At 37.0% G+C, this 18690-nt stretch overlaps 2 protein-coding genes across 3 annotated transcripts; one reads left to right on the top strand and one right to left on the bottom strand.

Moving 5' to 3' along the window:
- The first annotated feature begins 153 nt into the window (after positions 1-153).
- Positions 154-15717, top strand: LOC140137367 (transmembrane protein 141-like). 2 transcript variants are annotated; one of them, XM_072159008.1, is made up of 5 exons: positions 154-319; positions 10071-10198; positions 12203-12275; positions 13280-13366; positions 14146-15717. In XM_072159008.1, exons 2-5 carry the CDS (start codon positions 10154-10156, stop codon positions 14385-14387), a joined length of 447 nt encoding a protein of 148 aa, XP_072015109.1. In that variant the 5' UTR covers positions 154-319; positions 10071-10153; the 3' UTR covers positions 14388-15717. The 2 variants fall into 2 exon arrangements, with proteins under 2 accessions (XP_072015109.1, XP_072015108.1); XM_072159007.1 differs by having other exon boundaries at positions 155-344.
- LOC140137004 (uncharacterized) lies at positions 7800-8210 on the bottom strand. The gene has a single exon (XM_072158665.1). It carries the CDS (start codon positions 8208-8210, stop codon positions 7800-7802), a length of 411 nt encoding a protein of 136 aa, XP_072014766.1.
- Positions 15718-18690: the final 2973 nt, after the last annotated feature.

The raw sequence follows: 18690 nt of genomic DNA, 5'->3' as shown, positions 1-18690 counted from the left end.
GAATTTGAGAAAAATACATTTTTATGAATGAAATATAATTAAACTTAATCTTAAGTCTCTACTTCTTCCAAAATCGTACAACAATCTGTGAATGAAGTAGAAAATTTGAAGATAACTTTGAGAACTTTAAAAACACCGTTTCATAATGTCAAAGGTCATAAAGTATCGTCAACAAAATTAAGTTTATGAAATTGTGTCTTGCCGAAATTAGGCTTTCTACTCTGCCATTGTTACGAAAACCATGAAACTCTGAAATTACATTAGATTACCATAGTCAACAAAACAAGACAAAAAGCTTCGAAAGTTGTGCTTTTTTAAGGTCTTGTTTGAACTGGCAGTGCCAGGTACTATTCCGTATTCGTACTACTACTAGCGTACTATTTTTTTTATAGAGTGAGGTAAATTTTCATCACCATCATTTACATCAAGCATCACATGCATGCATGATCAAAATGTTCAATTTGAACTTCAAAGAAGAAAGACATCATTATGCTGGTTTCATACTTTCCTGCCCCTTGCCGCTTCTGAAGAGGATTTTGCTTCACTGCGCAGTCACACCAGGCGCTAGCTCAGACTCAGTGACCAGCATGATGACCAGCCGAATACTGGACACTTCATCCCCTGGACACTTCATCCCCTGGACATCCCCTGGACACTTCATCCCCCTGGACACTTCATCCCCTGGACACTTCATCCCTGGACACTTCATCCCCTGGACATTTCATCCCCTCGTGTTAAAACGCTATTGTAGCGTTCTTTGAGCGTGACAGTGAATCAAGAATGCATATGAATATAATAATTGTTTAGAATCTTGAACTTAGAAGGAACTAATTAATATAAGGAAAAATTAATAATCTTATTTATCCAATGTATGCACCGTGTTCTGTGTGAGCTATCACCAGCTGATCACACGTATAATAATCGATCAATGTTGAATGGCAGCAGGGCCTATTAGACTATTTAGTTAATAATAGTTTATACATTAAATGAATTTACCTAAATTGAACAGTGCATACGCGCATATCTTTTGTTATTACTGTGAGTATTGTTATCATTATAATATTACTATCATTGTTAATATTATTAGGCTGTTAGGCATATTATTATTATGATCATTATTATTATTATTATTATTTACTGTGGGTTTTTGTTGTTGATAGCTCAGACTATTTATTATTGTTATGTTAAGTGTATTCTTTTTTCCTGTTATTTATGTATTTATTATTGTTTAATTAATAAATTTTATTTATTTATTTATTTATTTATTTATTCATTTTATTATTATTTACTTAAAGTTGTTCATCTAACAAAATTAGTACATTTTTAATACTATTTAATATCTGTTTATTGTATATTGTCTTGATAAATATGTCTGCATATATATGGAAGGATGGCAATGTTTTTGTATTGTCCACTTGATGAGGTGATTAGCGCAATGTCATGTTATACAATAGGAACAATAGCTGAATGGTTACAGGAAGTTGAATTCTTTCAATCATTGACTGGTGTGCTATTAATCAATGGAATCTATATAACTATATAATCATTCGGGAATCTGTAATATAACCATTAACCATAGTCTTATCACTGATAAGGTGCGATTAAAAGGTTCTAAAAGTAGTTAAGTACAAGGATAGTTAGAACTTACACTTGTAGGAGAATTAAATTAATACTAAACGGTAAAGACTAAGGAGTACTATACGAAAAATACTGGAATTCCATCAGTTCAACTGATAATAAATATCTGCATTATATTTGTTCTTTTTCTCCTGTTTTTGCCCATTTATTTTTCTTACTTTCCTCCAAAGATCCCCTTCCCCACCTCCAAAGATCCAATTTTTTCTTGTTTTCACCCAAAAAGACATTTTTTGCTCCCAAGACCATTTTGTGGGGGACACTCTATACTGCTATAAGATCGGCAACCAAGTTTTAGAATATGGCTCAAAAAACTGCAGAAAGAACTGATTTTGGGGGTTTCCGCACATGCATGTCATTTTACTAAATAGTATTAGAGTGCCCCCCCTCCCCGGAAACTTTAAAGTTTGAACTACATGATTCCCGACAGAGTTTACACAGATTACACTCTGCATCTGTATGGATTACAATCCATGGCCCTTAAAGACCGGGTTATAAAAAATCGCACGACCGCAAATATTTAAATTTGATTTCTCTAAATTAAATTTTCTAGATTAATTTTCTAAAAGTAAGACAAACTCAGTTTCACCCATACAAACTTGCTCAAAAATATTAATAATCATAATTTGTCAGTGGAGTCGAGTATACATGTAAGTCCTATTTGTTCACCTGAAGATCATGTGGTTACTTATTTTGTTTATTTAATTAATTAATTTGTTTGTTTGTTTATTTATTTTTTAGGAACTATTGCATTTGTTTGTTTGTTTGTTTATTTATTTATCAACAATTATACATCAACAATTTGCAACAAACCCAAATTATGAAAAAATCACCACAGGGTAGTTTTATATTTCTCCATTTACGATCCTGCCCAAAAGTGTCTCCTTTTGATATACCACGTCACAACTACTAAGATGTATTTTAATGGGGCTCAACTTTGTCATTACTGTGGTTTGATGGTTTCCTCATTTTTGACAAATGTTTCATTTCGAAAATACCTAAAGGATTTGATCCGATTTGTGCATGATGATGGATGCATCATAATATTTTGGGTCGTGCTTGTACACGCTGTACTTGAAGTCAAGTTGTCATTAACCGATTTTTTTATAATTTCATGATAAATTTATGTGAGACCTTATATACTTTGGGACGAATATACTTTCTTGCTGATAAAACGTGAAATAAAAAATAGTATAGGCCTACCATTCCTTTTGTACAATTTTTTATAACCATGAGTTTTAAGTTCAGTCAACTTTCAATCAATCAACCCAGAACACCCTCCCGGGTCCGTGGATAACGACTGGTAATGTATAGTGTAAGCTATTTTCTATTTTCACCCCCCGTGCCAATGTATAATGTCATGTAGTTAGTGATATTTTTAATTAACCCCAAAACAACCTCTTTTTTTTTTTTTTTACATCATGCATTTTTGCAGTTGATTTAAAAAAAAAATAAATAAATAAATAAATAGATAACGACTGGTAATGTAGACTAACCTCTTTTCAGCCACTGCCCCACTCCCCAGAGCCATGAAACGGCATGTGGTTATGTTATTTTAATAAACCCAAGTGAACCTGCATGAAAAGAGAAACTTGGCCCCCCGTTTGGCACTTTTGTCGTCTTAAGGGCTTAAGAGTCTTAAGCCACTTGTGAGAATTGATATGGGAATATTCTAAGGATAATCATGGGATTAAGCCCTTATATCAGTTATCTCCCTGATCGTGTATCGACTTTAATTTGTTTCCCATTGTCATACTTGGATGCACACTGACCACAGAATGTTTTCTTTTTATTTGAATTAGTTGTTTGGAGCAGGAAAGTTGAGGTCTTTCTCAACTTTCCTGTTTGGAGGTTTTGTTTTGAAGGACCATTGACTATGACAGAATATCCAATTCAACAATTTTGAAGTCGGCTTTTCAAAAATCGCCTAATAGGCCTATTTAATGGATTTCGGGTGAGATTTTCAAAGTAGCCAAAATGTCACTTAAATCGCAGGAGCACTTTGTTTGTCGCGGGATCGGAAGTCAAAAGTCGCCCAATTGGACGACTAAAACTGGCAATATAGTTATATGTATATAGATTCCACTGATTGAAAGAGTTCAACTTCCTGTAAGTAACCATTCGGCTGACGGCTATTGTTCCTATTGTATAACATGACATTGCACTAAATCTAATCACCTCATCAAGTGGACAATACAAAAATATTGCCATGATCCTTCCCTAGGGCCTATACAATGTATGCAGACATATTTGATCACTATAAGAATATAACATACTATCCACATAACAGATACATGGTTCCCATAAAAATGTACCGGTAGTAATTTTGTTCGATGAACAACTAAGTAAATAATAATAAATAAATAAACAAACAAAATAAATAATAAATACATAAATTATAATTATAATAATTATAAATAAATTAACAGCCTATAGATACATAAACAATACACAATAAATACATAAATTTAACAGGAAGAAAGAGAAGAAATACACTTTAGCTTAAATAGTCCAGGCTAATATCAACAACAACAAAAACAAAGTATAATAATATAAATAATAATAATAAAAATATTAATGATAACGATAGGCCTACCCCGGTAAAATAACAAAATAATAATACTTTTAATAATAATACTAGGCGTAATACTGAATTAGAATCATCCGTGTACATGTGTAGGGGCCTACAAGCCGCTTAATAGGTAAATTGATTGCACTATTGCCAAACACCAGCGATGGATTTTGATACGTATGATCAGCTGGTGATAATACTGATAGCTCATACAGAACACAGTGCATACATTGGATAAATAAGACTAATTTTAAATAAAGATATTATTTCCTTCTAAAGATCCTAAACAATTATTATATTCATATGCAATCTTTTTACTGTCACGCTCAAAGAACGCTACAATAGCGTTTTAACATGAGGGGATGAAATGTCCAGGGGATGAAATGTCCAGGGGATGAAAATGCGAGGGGATGAAATGTCCAGTTACCGACCAGCCGCCCCAGCAGTGCAGCTAGTGGTACAACAATGTACAAGGATTAGGAACTTATACGATGTCCTCATTCACAAACTGATACTATCTGTCCATCGTATATTGACTATATTGCGTACGGCATGCGGCAGTGTGTTGAAGGAATATTACACAGTCAAGAATAGGCTCCGTCATCCGCTGTTTCGGATCCCTCACAGTCTCCCAAAACATCAAAAGCGTTGCACGTATTGTCGTGTCCTTTTTCACATAACGCAGACAAAGTAGGGCCAACTTGCCTAGAAATTAAGGCTGTGACCTATCGGGTAATGACGTATTCGGGTACCCGATGTAAATTTCGGGCGAGTAACCGGGTACCCGTATCAAACGTAAAAAACTGAGCTGAGCTGACACCGCAGTGATTGGTAGTGAAGATGCAATGAGATGGCCGACTGTGTAGGACGTGCCGGAATTTTCTCCTCGTCCACAACATCTGAGAAAACATGGATTCAGCAGTTTTCTCAGGACTTGGAAGATTAAACCAGGTGTTGCGGGCGTTGAATGTTTCAAATGTGGAACCGTGTGGTCGGTAAAACAGACCAAGAATAAAATTTTCTTGGATATAGTTTGGAAAACACCAGTGAAACCGGATTTGAATATTCGGCGCTACCACAGTCACGATGTGAGGACCCGCGGCAAAACCGTCAGTTCAACTGAGTACAACAGGTGAGGAAACTGCCACGCCTACTCCATTGAACTCCTCGGATGTCACTGGGAATAAGCTAAGAAAGAAGAAAAAATCGCCATCTACAAAGAAAAGAGATCGGAAGAGGTTTGAACAGTGGAAAGCTAGGAAAAACTTTACTGAAAAAAGTCCACTTTCCTCATCGTGTGTACCGGCTCAATTTAACGTTGGTGGTGTGGTACAAACCCGTTGGTGAAACTTCCGGGGTTTCTGAGAACAGGCAGGAAACTCCGTCTGTACAGTTTGAGAACACAATACCTTGTCCCCAGCCTCAGGCTTTGGTAGGCCTATCCCTCTTGAAGCGTTTTCGCCCCCGACTTCCACGTTTGGACCTGAACTTGGTCGTGCTGCCCGTGAACTTGAACAAACTTTGTTAAGGCAGTACCTGAAAATCACTGCCCGCCAGCCTGATCATCCGAACTTGAACGTAAAACTTGAACTTGAACCTGACGACGTACCTCTCCCAGTCATCCCACTCCCAGAAGAATACTTAATCGGCGTACCCGAGTCCGAGTCTCTGGCTACTCTGTCTCTGCCAACTCCTCCTGGAACTAAGTCTGTGACATTCTTACAAGTTAATCAACCCTCGCCTGACTCTGAGACTGATTCTGAAGAAAGTGATGTTGATAGTTTGGTATCCAATGCTGAATACTGCCCCAGTTGCTTTAGTGTTGGAGGTAGAGCAATTATGGAGGTGCTCCCTAATGGAATGAGAGAATGCCCTGGTTGCTTGAATGAATATATTGTAACACTCCCTGACCAAGATTAACTGCATGTTTTGCTCCGTTTTGCCGTGTTTGCTGAAAATCGCACTTGTTTGTCGCCGCCAAGAAGAAGAACTTTGACTTTTGTATATATATTTGTGGATATAATTATTGTAAATTTGTGACTACAGTGTCATTATACTTGTGATTGAAACTTTGATGTTGTCGGGAGAGTGTTTTTGTGAACTCCCAAACTGAAACTTTACTCCGTGATTACGGAGGTGCTCCTACACAAGAGGAGGAATTTCCACAAGAAAGAAAGATGGCACTTGGGAAGAAACTGTGTTGATAAGACAGGATTCTGCAGTGGTGTTGTTTGAACTGTTGGTTGTGGCCTCTAGTCTGGTCTGATGAAGATGGGAGCAGGAATGTCTGCAAGACCATGTACTATCCTGTACAGCATGATGATTTGCTGTGGGCCCTACGTTCATAGAGTGTCTGCCAGTGTAGACTTTGTAGCATCCGGGTTACGCTGCTCTGTTGGTTGTAGTCGGCCGTCACAAACCTAGCAGCACGCCGTTGGACCATGTCAATCTGGGCAATCAGGTCCTGCGTATGTGGATCCCACACCCAGCGTTCGAAATAGGGCCGGTCAGCCGGCCATTGGCCTGTAACTTTTTGGCCTGGCCGGTAACTTTTCTGACTGGCATCTAGTTGCCGGCCCGGCTGGCCGGTAACTTTTTAAGGTCAAGCCTGTCTGGCCTGTAACTTTTTGAGGCATATTTCGAACACTGCCCACACCGTAGATGAATATTCCAGTGTGGGACGAACATATGTCTTGTAGGCCAGTTCCTTGATCTTTGGGGAACATTTCCTCAGATTGCGGCGGAGAAAGCCGAGGGTGCTGTTGCTTTTGTTGCAGATGTTCTGAACATGCGGCTTCCAGCTGAGGTTACGGTGGATAGTGACACCCAGATACTTTGCCTCATCAACAGTTCGGAGTGCAGTCCCATGGATTGAGTACGGGTTGCACCCAAGATGTTACTTCGCTTGTTGGAGATTCTGAGAACTTCGTGATTTGTCAGCGTTGAATTGCATTAACCACTTCTTCTCCCACTCTTGAAGGTTGGTGAGGTCTTGGTTGAGAGCAGTGATGTCATCTTGGGATTGGATTGGTTTATACAGGAGGGCATCATCAGCAAAGAGTCGTATACTTGACGAAACACACTCGGGAAGGTCGTTAATGAAGACCAAGAACAACAGGGGTCCCAGAACAGTGCCTTGGGGCACCCCTGAAGTTACGCTGGCGACGCTGCTCTTTTCCCCTCAAGAATCACACTCTGGGCACGCCCTGATAAGAAGTCTCAGTATCCAAGAGAGTAGCTGGCCTCGGACCCCGTAGTGATGGAGCTTCAAAAGAAGACGTTCATGAGGTACACGATCGAAGGCCTTCGAGAAATCAAGGTCAAGGAGAACTGCATCGATCTGCTGCTTGTCTCGAAGTCCTCTGGCCAGGTCGTCAATTGTTATCAGGAACTGTGAATCGCAGGAACGCTTCTTCCTGAATCCAAATTGGCATTCAGTTAGCAGGTTGTGTGCATCGAGGTGTTGCATGATCTGGCTGTGGATGATATGCTCAGCTGTTTTGCAGACAATTGATGTGAGCGATATTGGGCGATAGTTTTCAGGTTTGTGTTTGTCACCCTTCTTAAAGATAGGAGTCACGTCAGCACATTTCTATGCAAGAGGGATCTTTCCTTGATGGACGGTGGCGTTGAAGAGAAGGCACAGAATTGGTGCAAGCTCATCCGCTGCTTCTTTAAGAAGATAGGCAGGCAGGTTATCAGGACCACTGGCTGTGTGGGGTTTGATGTTGGCAAGGAGTTTCCTAACACCTTCAGTGTCGATGGAGAAAGATGGTACTGGTGGGTGTGGGCTGATGCCAAGATCTGGTAAATCAGATGCATCCTCATTGGTGAAGACAGAAGCAAACTGATCGTTCAGCATGTTTGACTTACATGTAGTTGTGCTGTCACTTTGCAGGACACCGTGTTTCATCAGTGGCGCAACACCGGAATTCTCGCATCGTTTGCTCTTGATGTAGGACCAGAACCTTTTAGGGTTGCTATCTCCTTCTCCACACAGCATGTCACTGATGTAGTTGTGGTAGGCTGATTTGCAGTCTCTTTGCAGGAGTTTCTTGAGGTCCTTATATCGGGTCCAGTCTTTTGGATCCTTTTATCTGGTGGCTCTTGTATAAGCTTTCTTCTTCCTCCTGGATAAGGCCTTGATGTGGCGATTGATCCATGGTTGATTGAATCTTGTACTAGAAGACAGTTTGGAAGGGACCATCGAGTCCAAGATGTTGAGGAGGAAGGTTGTTATCTGCTCCCAGAGGTCGTTGACATCTGTGTCAGTTGAATTGGAAGCGACAAAGTGACTGCCAAAGGTGTTGATTTCTGACTTGATGTTGCTCATATCAGCTTTCTTCCATAAGGGTTATCCGTAAATGAAATTTGTATCCGGGTAGGGAAAAACGGGCGGGTACCCGAATATCCGGGCTTGAGTCACTGCCTTACTAGAAATGGTCAAATTTTGGCAAGAAATATAAACCAGTGTGCGCATGTGCAGTTCCCCTTTCTCGAGCTGGTTGCTATGCGGCGCTTGTGCAAAGGGGACGAAGGGGACAAAATTCCCGGATGTCCGACCAAGTGAATGCAAGTCCCACATCACATCGATATCGGCGATCGCGTTTTTTTACTGAAGTTAGGCTAGCCTCAGTTGTATAGATCAGAGGCTGTACGAGTCATGCCACCCGTGCTGCTGCTCAGCGGTGTACCGCTCCGCTTGCAGACAAGTGGCAAGCGGCAGAAAGTATGAAACCAGCAGGACTAGATGCTATGCCTAGTATTATCTGGGCACATGACATTGAATTCATACTCACCTACATGGTGGCACATTATTTATATTAAATTAGAGACCTATTGATATAAAAATCTATTAAAAATCGATGAAGCAAATTCCGATGAAGCATGGCACCGTGTAAAGCAATGGAAGTATGGTTAAACACTGCCACAGCCGATCACAACAGGCAATCGCATCAAGAATGTTTTTAAAATTGCACTTAAGGGGGGTATTACACCCCTGCCCAATTTTGTGCCTATTTTTGTATTTTTCTCAAAAATTATAGCGCATTGGTGACAAGTAAGATACGGTATGTATATTTATAGGGGCAAGGACTACAATCACACTGAAATAGACCGCAACATTCTCAAAATGAGAGGCCATTCCTTAATTCCACTGAAATGGTCCTAATCATACTGAAATGTATTGGGCCATAAATAAAAAATAATCCCTAGACAATAGCCACACTGAAAATACCCAGAGTAACAATGGAAATGGCTAGAGGAAAGCTGAAAATGGTTTTGAGTGTGATTTTCACCCGTCAAACTTGTCAATAGGCATTAATTTGCCTGTTCCAGGAGCAAACTCCTTGGCATCTAAAATGACGGGCAAACATGTGGCTTCTTCCAGGGCTCATTGCACAGCCCTACATGTATAGTACTGTATTAAAAGTAAAACAAAGAGGTTCTCAAACAAAATTTTGTTCATAATTACAGTGGAAACTCTTTAATAGTAATAATACGAAATTTGTGGGGCCACAAAATTTAGTTTGTCTTATCAGGATTTTATCTTATCCATCACATATATTACATAGGGATTCAGTGCCAGGGACCTGAAAATCAGGCTTGTTTTATCAGGTTTTTTGTATTTTAAACAGAGCTTGTATTAACGAGTTTCCATTGTAATCACCATTTTATCCTGATGTGGCTATGTTGTTATTGATGACAGGCTAGTGGACATGTTGTTTTGTGTTTTGGCAGATAATTTACATAGCTAGTTGCATTGATGGAGGATAAACATATTTTTTGTGATATTCATCTTTTCTGATATCACATATATCGAATTTAATGTACCAGTATTTTTCTACTTTGTGCATATTTACAGGTTTGAAATAACATCTCAGTTGGCTGTTCAACGGACACAATTTAACAGAAAATAGTGTCATAAAGCATTCTAAAGGGTCCAAAATGGTACAGATAGGCTTGAGAAATGTTGATGACTCTCAGTACCCAGTAAGTATACTTTTATCCAGCCAGATTTTCTTTGACAGGTCTATTGTCCAGGTTGCTGGAAGTATTATACCCCATGATCAAGTCAAAAGAGACCAGTGGATTGCTACAGGGTGTCCCAGAATGATTTATACCGGGAAAGATATGGATTTTTTTAAATATGAACTGCATTTCTATTGGTCATATTGTTTTGCATTTTAAGTTCTACATATATTTAGCTTTTTCAGATTTTTTAGATTTTAAAAATTGGACGTTTCTAGTAGAAGTTAGAGAGGATTGCATAAAAATAGTGAATTCCAAGTTTGACAAAGCAACCTATTTTGAAAATCAGTAAAATTTCTAACCGTTCAGCACAAAGTTATTTGGAAAATGTTATGCAGTATATTTGCTGTGTCCTGTTCTTACTTCTACTAAATAGTCAATATCTATCATTTATTTATGATGTTACGAAGCAATCTTTGTATGGAATAAAGGATTTGCCTCGCTTGAGTGACCTTAACCTAATATTCTTTCTTTGGCGGTAGTTTTGAAGACAATTATTGCAGTGTGTGAGTTTCATCATTTGAAATGCCGGCAGAGATGGATAGAGAAGGTTCGTCCTTAGTGTCACCACATGCATTTATGTCCACAGTATATGGGCAAACCCACAGCTACGAAACTAAGAATTAAATTTTACTGCGGAGGATCCTTGAGGAAGTTATATATCCTCTGTACTAATGACATTTTTGGGTAAAAATGGTGGTAAAAATCACATAAATAGTATGTTTTTCGACCTAAATATCTGATGTCATTGAAATGTTTCACTTACTCCCATATCAATAATTATTTAGCATTGTAAGCTCTTCATCTGTGCCAAATTTGGTGTATTTCCTATAAAAGAATGTAGGATTTCTTCAATATATTGTACAGTGTGGCTGGGCTGATAAAGGATCCATGTGTTATGATGCCTTTGCACTGTAAATTACACACATGCAGAATGCAGTTATCATCCATTTTCAGTAATAGCAATGTCACGCCAAAACTAATCAAGCTATTTCCATGAAAGTCGCAGAATAAGTAGGAGACATGTGTGTCATTGTATTGCACTTATTAAGATTAGATACACTGTTGACTATATATTTTTGATATTTTCTTCAAACACGGTATAAATCATTCTGGGACACCCTGTATATGCACAATCCTATCAGGTATCAAAAATCTATACATGTTTTACATCTGAAAAAAATTTGGTAAAATCATTATTGGAAAAAAACCTGTTGAATTCTGCACTTGAAGATGGATTTTTTGCAATAGATATTAGTGATATCATAGAGGTGTTTTGATTGTATCCCAAAGTTGTAGAAACATTTAATAGGAATGAAGTAAAACAGTAAATTCATCAAAGAAATTAAACAACATTTATCAAAAATTGTAAAATATTAAAAAGTTGATCATTGATTTTTTTTGGAAAAAAAAATCATGGGATTTAAATTGATTTAAATCAATGTGAATTAATTTAAAAAACCTGCCTATTTTACCAGACTTTTTGCCAAATTGATGGCAATAAACAGAAACACAGTGGAATGATTACTTGAAACATATTGTGAACATGTATAAAATTAACATTTCCTTATCATAATATTTGCAGGAGATACATGTACACCAGAGCTGAAGCCCTGCCACATTTGCCTGCATGCATGGGATAGGGAACTTTAACCCTAGACAATAAACAGTTAGATCAGTGTAATAATTTGCCTCAGCGAAAAATAGACATGTACAGGAAATCAGGAATTGATAAATTGGCGAAAATAAGTCCTGCAAATTAAATTTAAATTTATCTTCATCAGAATACAAAACCCTCTAAAAATGCTGTAACTTACCCAGCCTGCATTTTAAGATTTTTTTTAAACTTTGCCGAACTCATGTAAAATCAACAATAATTAAGGATACCGTAATTTATAACTACTGAGATGAAATCAAATATAATACAAGCATAGAATTAAAGTGTGTATACTCATTTTACTTCAGGATCTTGATCTAAAGGCGTATATGAAGTGTCAGTCTCAAGCGTTTACATTTTCAACATTGAGTTTCATCACAGGTATGTATTTTAGCTTCAAAAGATGAACCTACAAAATGTATTATTAATGCCTCTTACCTCCTCATTGTGTGGCACACAATTTAGTGGAAGAAAACGGAGTACTGAGTGCAAACGAGTATGCACTGTGCAATTTAATATGAAGTTTAATTGGTGAAAGGATTGAGGTAATTACCTACAGGTGCATTCAGTGATTTGCTCATCTGCAGGATTGTAAAAATCATCAAAATTCAGATTTGGGCAAATTTGTTAGTGTCATATAGATGTGCTAACATAGCCTGCTAGGTCTGATTTCTTGACGCTTGGCTAGTGGCCAGGCTTCCTAAGCCAGCAGGTTAGCCCTACCAATGTGGAACCATTTATTGATTTATCTTTCTAGATGATGTACAAATACGATGTGAAATTGTAAGCACTGGTATTTGGGCTTAAGCCTGGTGGCTTAAGAAGGCCAACCACTAGCCATGCTTTGAGAAACCAGCCCCTAGTGGTTTTAATTATAGACAAAATACATTTTACATGAATCTGTAATTTCTCTTAAGTAGAGAAATTAGCTACTTGTATTTGAATGGGGCTTCAATTTTGTCAAAACTGCTGTTTTTGTTGCTTTTATTTTTGCCAATTTTCGCATTTCAAAAATACCTCTTGCCAATTTTAATGACTCACCCTACACATTTTTTCCCTCTATTTTTCCCTTTCCCATCTTTTTGGATTTGGTGGGGCAGTATGCATTAATGCACCTGTTCACTCCAGCCATTCACTAAACATTTCAAAAAAAAATTGTTCCTTTTATGATATTGTTTAATTTTTGATGTAACTTGTGCAATAGTATATTCTTGGTAATTCTGTGCCATTGATAAAGTGTAATAAATTTAGGCAAATACAAAATTTCAATTTTTTACACTTTCGATGGGATCACTGAATGGGCCTTTAATTAAATGACTCTGTATAACAAACGTTTTATTTGATCAAGTGTGTGCTTATTCTTCAATACTACTTTGGCTTTTCAGGAGGAGGTGCTGGCTATGTCATTTCTCATTTTCTACCAAAAATCTATCCAAAGTACAGCAAAAAATACAACTTTGTTGTGATGGCTGGTAAGTCAATTGTGGATTCTTGAATACCGGTATATATATTTTGCACACTGTGTAAAGTCGGTTCATGTTGCTATTAAATGGAATGAGGGTGGGGTATTCACCTTCATTGTATAATCTTTGTTTATTCATTGCTTTTTGTGCCTAGATTATAGCGCCTTAGTGCAAATTCTTTTTTTGGTTTTTGACGCTCTATAAATGTCAGTGATTGATTGATTGATTGATTGGGGGTGGAGATTGGTCTAGATCAGGCCTTCTCAACTAGTTTATTTGAAGCGCCAACTGGAAAATTTCTGTCATCATAAAGTGCCAAAATGTTAAGGGCGCCTGAGGACTTTGTGAGTTAGAGCGAGCTCATAGCGGGTACGGTGCAGTGGTGAAGCTTTATTGGGGGTCCAGGGGGCAGTGCCTCCGGAAGCTCCTGGATTTTAGGCCCAGATTGAGTATTTTCACCCCATTTTTGTTCTAGATTTATGTGAAAAAAAATATTAAGATTACTGTGCGCCACTTCGACTGACTCCAAGCGCCACAAGTGGCACGCACGCCGCCAGTTGAGAAGGCCTGGTCTAGATGTTGAGAGGAGGTAGTGGATACTTGGGGTCGGGTGATGTGTCTTAACATTATTTTATGCTTTTATGCGTTATAAACCCAAATGTTTCACCAAAAATTATTTATTATTTCTGGTATCGATGATCAAACAAATTAGGGACTATGGATGATTGGTGTACATGGAGATAGGGGCCTAGCTACAATATCAAAATATATCCACTTCTTTTTTGCAGGTTTTGGGGTTATGACAAGCTACCTAGCAGCCCATTTTCTGACACAGCAATGCCAAAGAAAATATTTCATGTCAGGACCACCAGCCTCAAGGGGACCACCTACTGAGAGACATTCACAGAAAGTTACAGAGGGAGAAACTATACAAGAACTGCCAGCAGGTGTGATTAGTTCATCAGAACAAAAGACAATAGACAATGAGGTATTGTTTGAACAGCATAAAGGTGTGCCTAAACGAGTATGATATTGTGTTTATGAATAGCTTGAAAGATACTGTTATCTGGTTTGCATGTCATATACAAATCAAGGCTTTCGTACAAGAAGGCTTTATCAGCAATGGCTGGGCTATAGACATTTGATAATTTCTACATTCTATTTGCCGTCATAGTGAATATGTCATATGCCCAAAGAACTCCATTTTAAGTTGGTACATCAGTGATGCTCTGTGGTCATATCTTAGTTTACTTGATCATGCTTGGTTTGCACACCTGTAATTGGCAATCCATTGACTTTGTGTTTGATCATTTTGATCTAGGTTCGGAACACAGATAATGGGAACCAGTCCCGGGAGTGCACTCAACATAAATTTTGGTAGGGGTGTGCAGCGCTGAGTGCTGAACTTTGGGAACTAAGAACTGATTTTAGGACAAAATAAGGGCTTGATGAACTGAAATTAGAGCCAAGTTATAGGCTATGGAGCTTAAAAATTACAATTGTTTTCCAAAAAGTTCCAAATATGTTCACAATTGCCATATATTTGAGCCATGATTCCAATTGAAGATGCTAGCTAAAAATTTTCATAAAATCATGAAAACGGAGCTAGTTTCAGTTTCTGCTACAAGGTTTATCTACATCCTCTCTACAAGTTCCACAGTGAAATAATGTGGTAGAGCATTGAAACTGCAAGGACAAAACCACCTCCTTGCATTGCTATACCTTTGCCATTTATCTATAAATGCACTCAATGTGACTTGACCCCTTTTTAGAACTAGGATCTTCAATTACGGTGAAATATAGCTCTGAAAAGGCATATGTAATGAAATGGAAAAGTGAATTTTGATTTTGTTCGACAAACAACTGATTTTGCTTGATCGCATCACATATTGTACATTTGGAAACACAAGGTATATATCATCGGACGCATAACATACTGGTCTATCTCGAAAAACACGCATTTCGGGAAAATCGCAATTGAAAATCTTCGTTATTAACCTTACCTTTCTACATGTATAATTTAATTAGACTATGGATTTTAATGAAAGTGGTTTTAAATTAATGCATGTTTTTTCAAGATAGATCAGTATGTGAAATACAGTAAAACAATTAAAACCCTATTATAAAGAAGTATTTTTCCAGAACCAAGATACAAGATTCCTTTGTTATTTATTGTTTTTACAACCCTGATATAACGAAATTTGGATATAGACCTAATTTCTCTGCATGTCCCATGACAACTTCGTTATAATGAATTTCCACTGTATGTACTTTGTAAAAATCAAAGATAGTTCAAATTTAACATTTTATAACTAATTACTTAGGAAAAATTGAGGTCTGTAATTTGTTGAATTGGCAGAGCTCTGATGCACCCGACGATAATTTGCACTAGCTGTATTGTGTTTATTTGATGTAGAATATTCAATGCATTGCAACATGTCTTTGTTATTTTATCGATTACCATTCCAGTCATGTTCTAAAACAAATGTCTGATGACGAAAAATCAATAATATGTGATTATTAGACTATGGATTAAAACAAAACACAAAACCAGACATAAGTCACTCATTTTGAAAATTTAGTGTTTGATGTCATCATTTAATACAGGCCTTCAGCTTTTATTTGATCCCCAAATTGTGTTTCTGGGACATATGGACCTCATTCTACGGTCTTTCAACAGGAAGGGGGAAGTGACACATAAAGAAAAGGCAAATGCAAGCAAAATAGCTTTAAAGTTGTAAAATGACATGTAAAGGACTAGGGTTTGGCTCAGAAAATGCTAAATTTGAGTGCTTTAGATGTAAAAAATATTTTGTTTTCAATGGTAAGTTAAAGTAAACATATTTTAAATCAATCAAAAAAAACAAAAAACTGAAAAACGAAATCTGCAAGATTTTTCACCCCTTTCCCAACTTTGACTCGCCGTATCTCGAAATGGCCGAGTGTGACTTATGACGGGTTTCATCAGAGCGGGTCACATATATTTTCACGTCAAGACATTTGACATCAAATTTCTGTAAACAGACAGCTAAAAAATAATAATTGAAATAAATTGAATAACAACAAGTACATGTTGAATGAATATTCTATGTTGAATATTAGTAGTGTATATAGCTCTTAAGAAATGACAGTTTAGATTAGAAACGAGGCTAAAAAAATTATGTCTCAAAGACATAACATTTTTTTAGCCCAATCAATTTGGATTATTCTCATCAAAACCAGAAGATGTGTGTGATTAGAATACCACCATGGTTATAATTCAGCAGGTGGTCTTAAATTATCAAAATTTAAGGGGCTGTGTGATAATTATATGCCCATGGGGAGAAAAATTCCAAAATTTCCTTCTAAGCCTGCTAAAATCGCTTGCCCCCAGCCTCTCGGTGCATATTTAAACGTTTATGTATTGTTTTCCCGAAGGCTTTTAAGAGTGTTTTATCTAAAAGGTGCCTCGTAAATGTATGCTTACTCCCCCTGCTTGGCTTGCACCCACCCCCCCCCTCCTTTTCTGGCCAAAAGAATCCCCCCCCCCCTAATTTTACCCCACCCCAAGGGCTCATACTTATTGCACAGCCTCTAAGGGTTTAGTGCAGGAACATTGTCATATCTGCAATAGCTGCCCTATTAGACAATTTCTGCACATATATTGTAAACGTTTGACACATGGCAGCTATTGCATATGGCCTGCTTACACTAACCTCGATATGTGAAATGTGTGTGATATTTAAACTTGCTACAATAATAATTTAATATAAAGTAATAAGAATAAGAAACTATATACAAAATGTAGTAAAAGTGTCAATATCTTGCAAAACATTTACATGTAGATATTGTTTTTAAATATCTCTAAATGTAATGACGTACATGTAATACATTTTCAGAAAGGAAATGATGCTAGGAATCCAACTAGCATGACAGATTCCTGCAAAAAATTAAGTTTTTGAGAAAATCTCGAAATTGTATTTTACTTAACTGACTGGAGGAAAAAGTAACACTAGATATCATATGGTGTTTTTGTGCCAACTTTTCATGTACACATATATGTGATGCGATCAAGCAACTCGGAACTCGGAAATATTGATTCTGAGATTTAGCCAAACAAAGGAAATGTTTCCTTTTGTTTCCTCCTGTTTTGGAAACTTTTTAATTGCTTATATCTTTGGAATTGGTTGCTCAATGTCAATGGGGTTTTCGGCAAAATACAGCTGTGTAAATGCTGTTTACTATCCTATAAGAAACTGAAAATTTAATATTTCCGAGTTTGATCGCATCACATATTACTACTACAAGTTAAAAATGGTAAGATAAGTAATTCTTAGATCAAGTGAGTACCAGTCATACTGGAAAGAAATTAAAATACAATAAAACCTATTATTAATTAGTTTAAAACATTGTTATTTGTACACATTAGTCAAAAATGTGGAATACAGTCTTAGTCTTCCAAAAACAAAAAATCCAGACCGACCGTCCCACCCAGTGCCCCACCCTACTTGGCATCTCTTGTCTACCTGCCAGTAGAAACACATCAGCACAGCAAATTTTGAAATAAAGGCATTATTAAATTCAAAAGAAATATACCATCAAGATTGGTCCATTTCTTTACTGATATGTTGAATCATTGGTTGTGATACTTGCTGTACTTACATTTATGTTAACCCTTATTCAGTTAGTTGGAGAATGCATTGCTATATTTCTCAGTTTACAGTTAGTAAAAGATCTCTTGGCAAATTGTATCTTCAAAAGTATATAGGTATATGCTGCAAAAATAAATCTGGTTTCATAAAGCATATAAACTATAATTTGAGACAGAATTTAAAAGACTAGTTCGCATCTGATATCACTGTTAATCAAACTTCCCACAACCCTTGGTTGGATACCCAACAAACACAAAACGTTTTTTTTTGGTAAAAACGTTTCAACAACATTAAATATTGTTTTATATAAGACAGCGTTCAAGCTTTGACTTACGTTTGGCGGACAAAAGTGTGAAAAAATTATTTAGGGGTGAAAACAATAAAAATTCTTGATTGTTTATATGTTTTCAAGGGTAAAATATCATGTAGTTTCAGATTTTGGCACTTAAAACTTCCTATCTTTTATAGATTTCAAGAAAAATTCAATTTTATGTCAGATTTTGGCCGAAAACAGCTGTTTTGGGGTGACAAAAAAATTGACTTGCAGATTTCCTTTGAGTGTATGAACATGAACACTATTAACTAGAGCTTAATTTTCTATACTAATTGTGTAACAAGGGTACAATTGTGATATTAAAAGCATTGAATGGGATCAACATACTTCTTTATTTTCGTAACAGCAGTAGAAACTCAAGCGTTCGG

This window comes from Amphiura filiformis, chromosome 17, assembly GCF_039555335.1.
Source record: "Amphiura filiformis chromosome 17, Afil_fr2py, whole genome shotgun sequence".
Taxonomy (NCBI): Eukaryota; Metazoa; Echinodermata; class Ophiuroidea; order Amphilepidida; family Amphiuridae; genus Amphiura; species Amphiura filiformis.
Note: the sequence above shows the minus strand (reverse complement) of the source record. Positions and strands in the feature narration are given on the sequence as shown.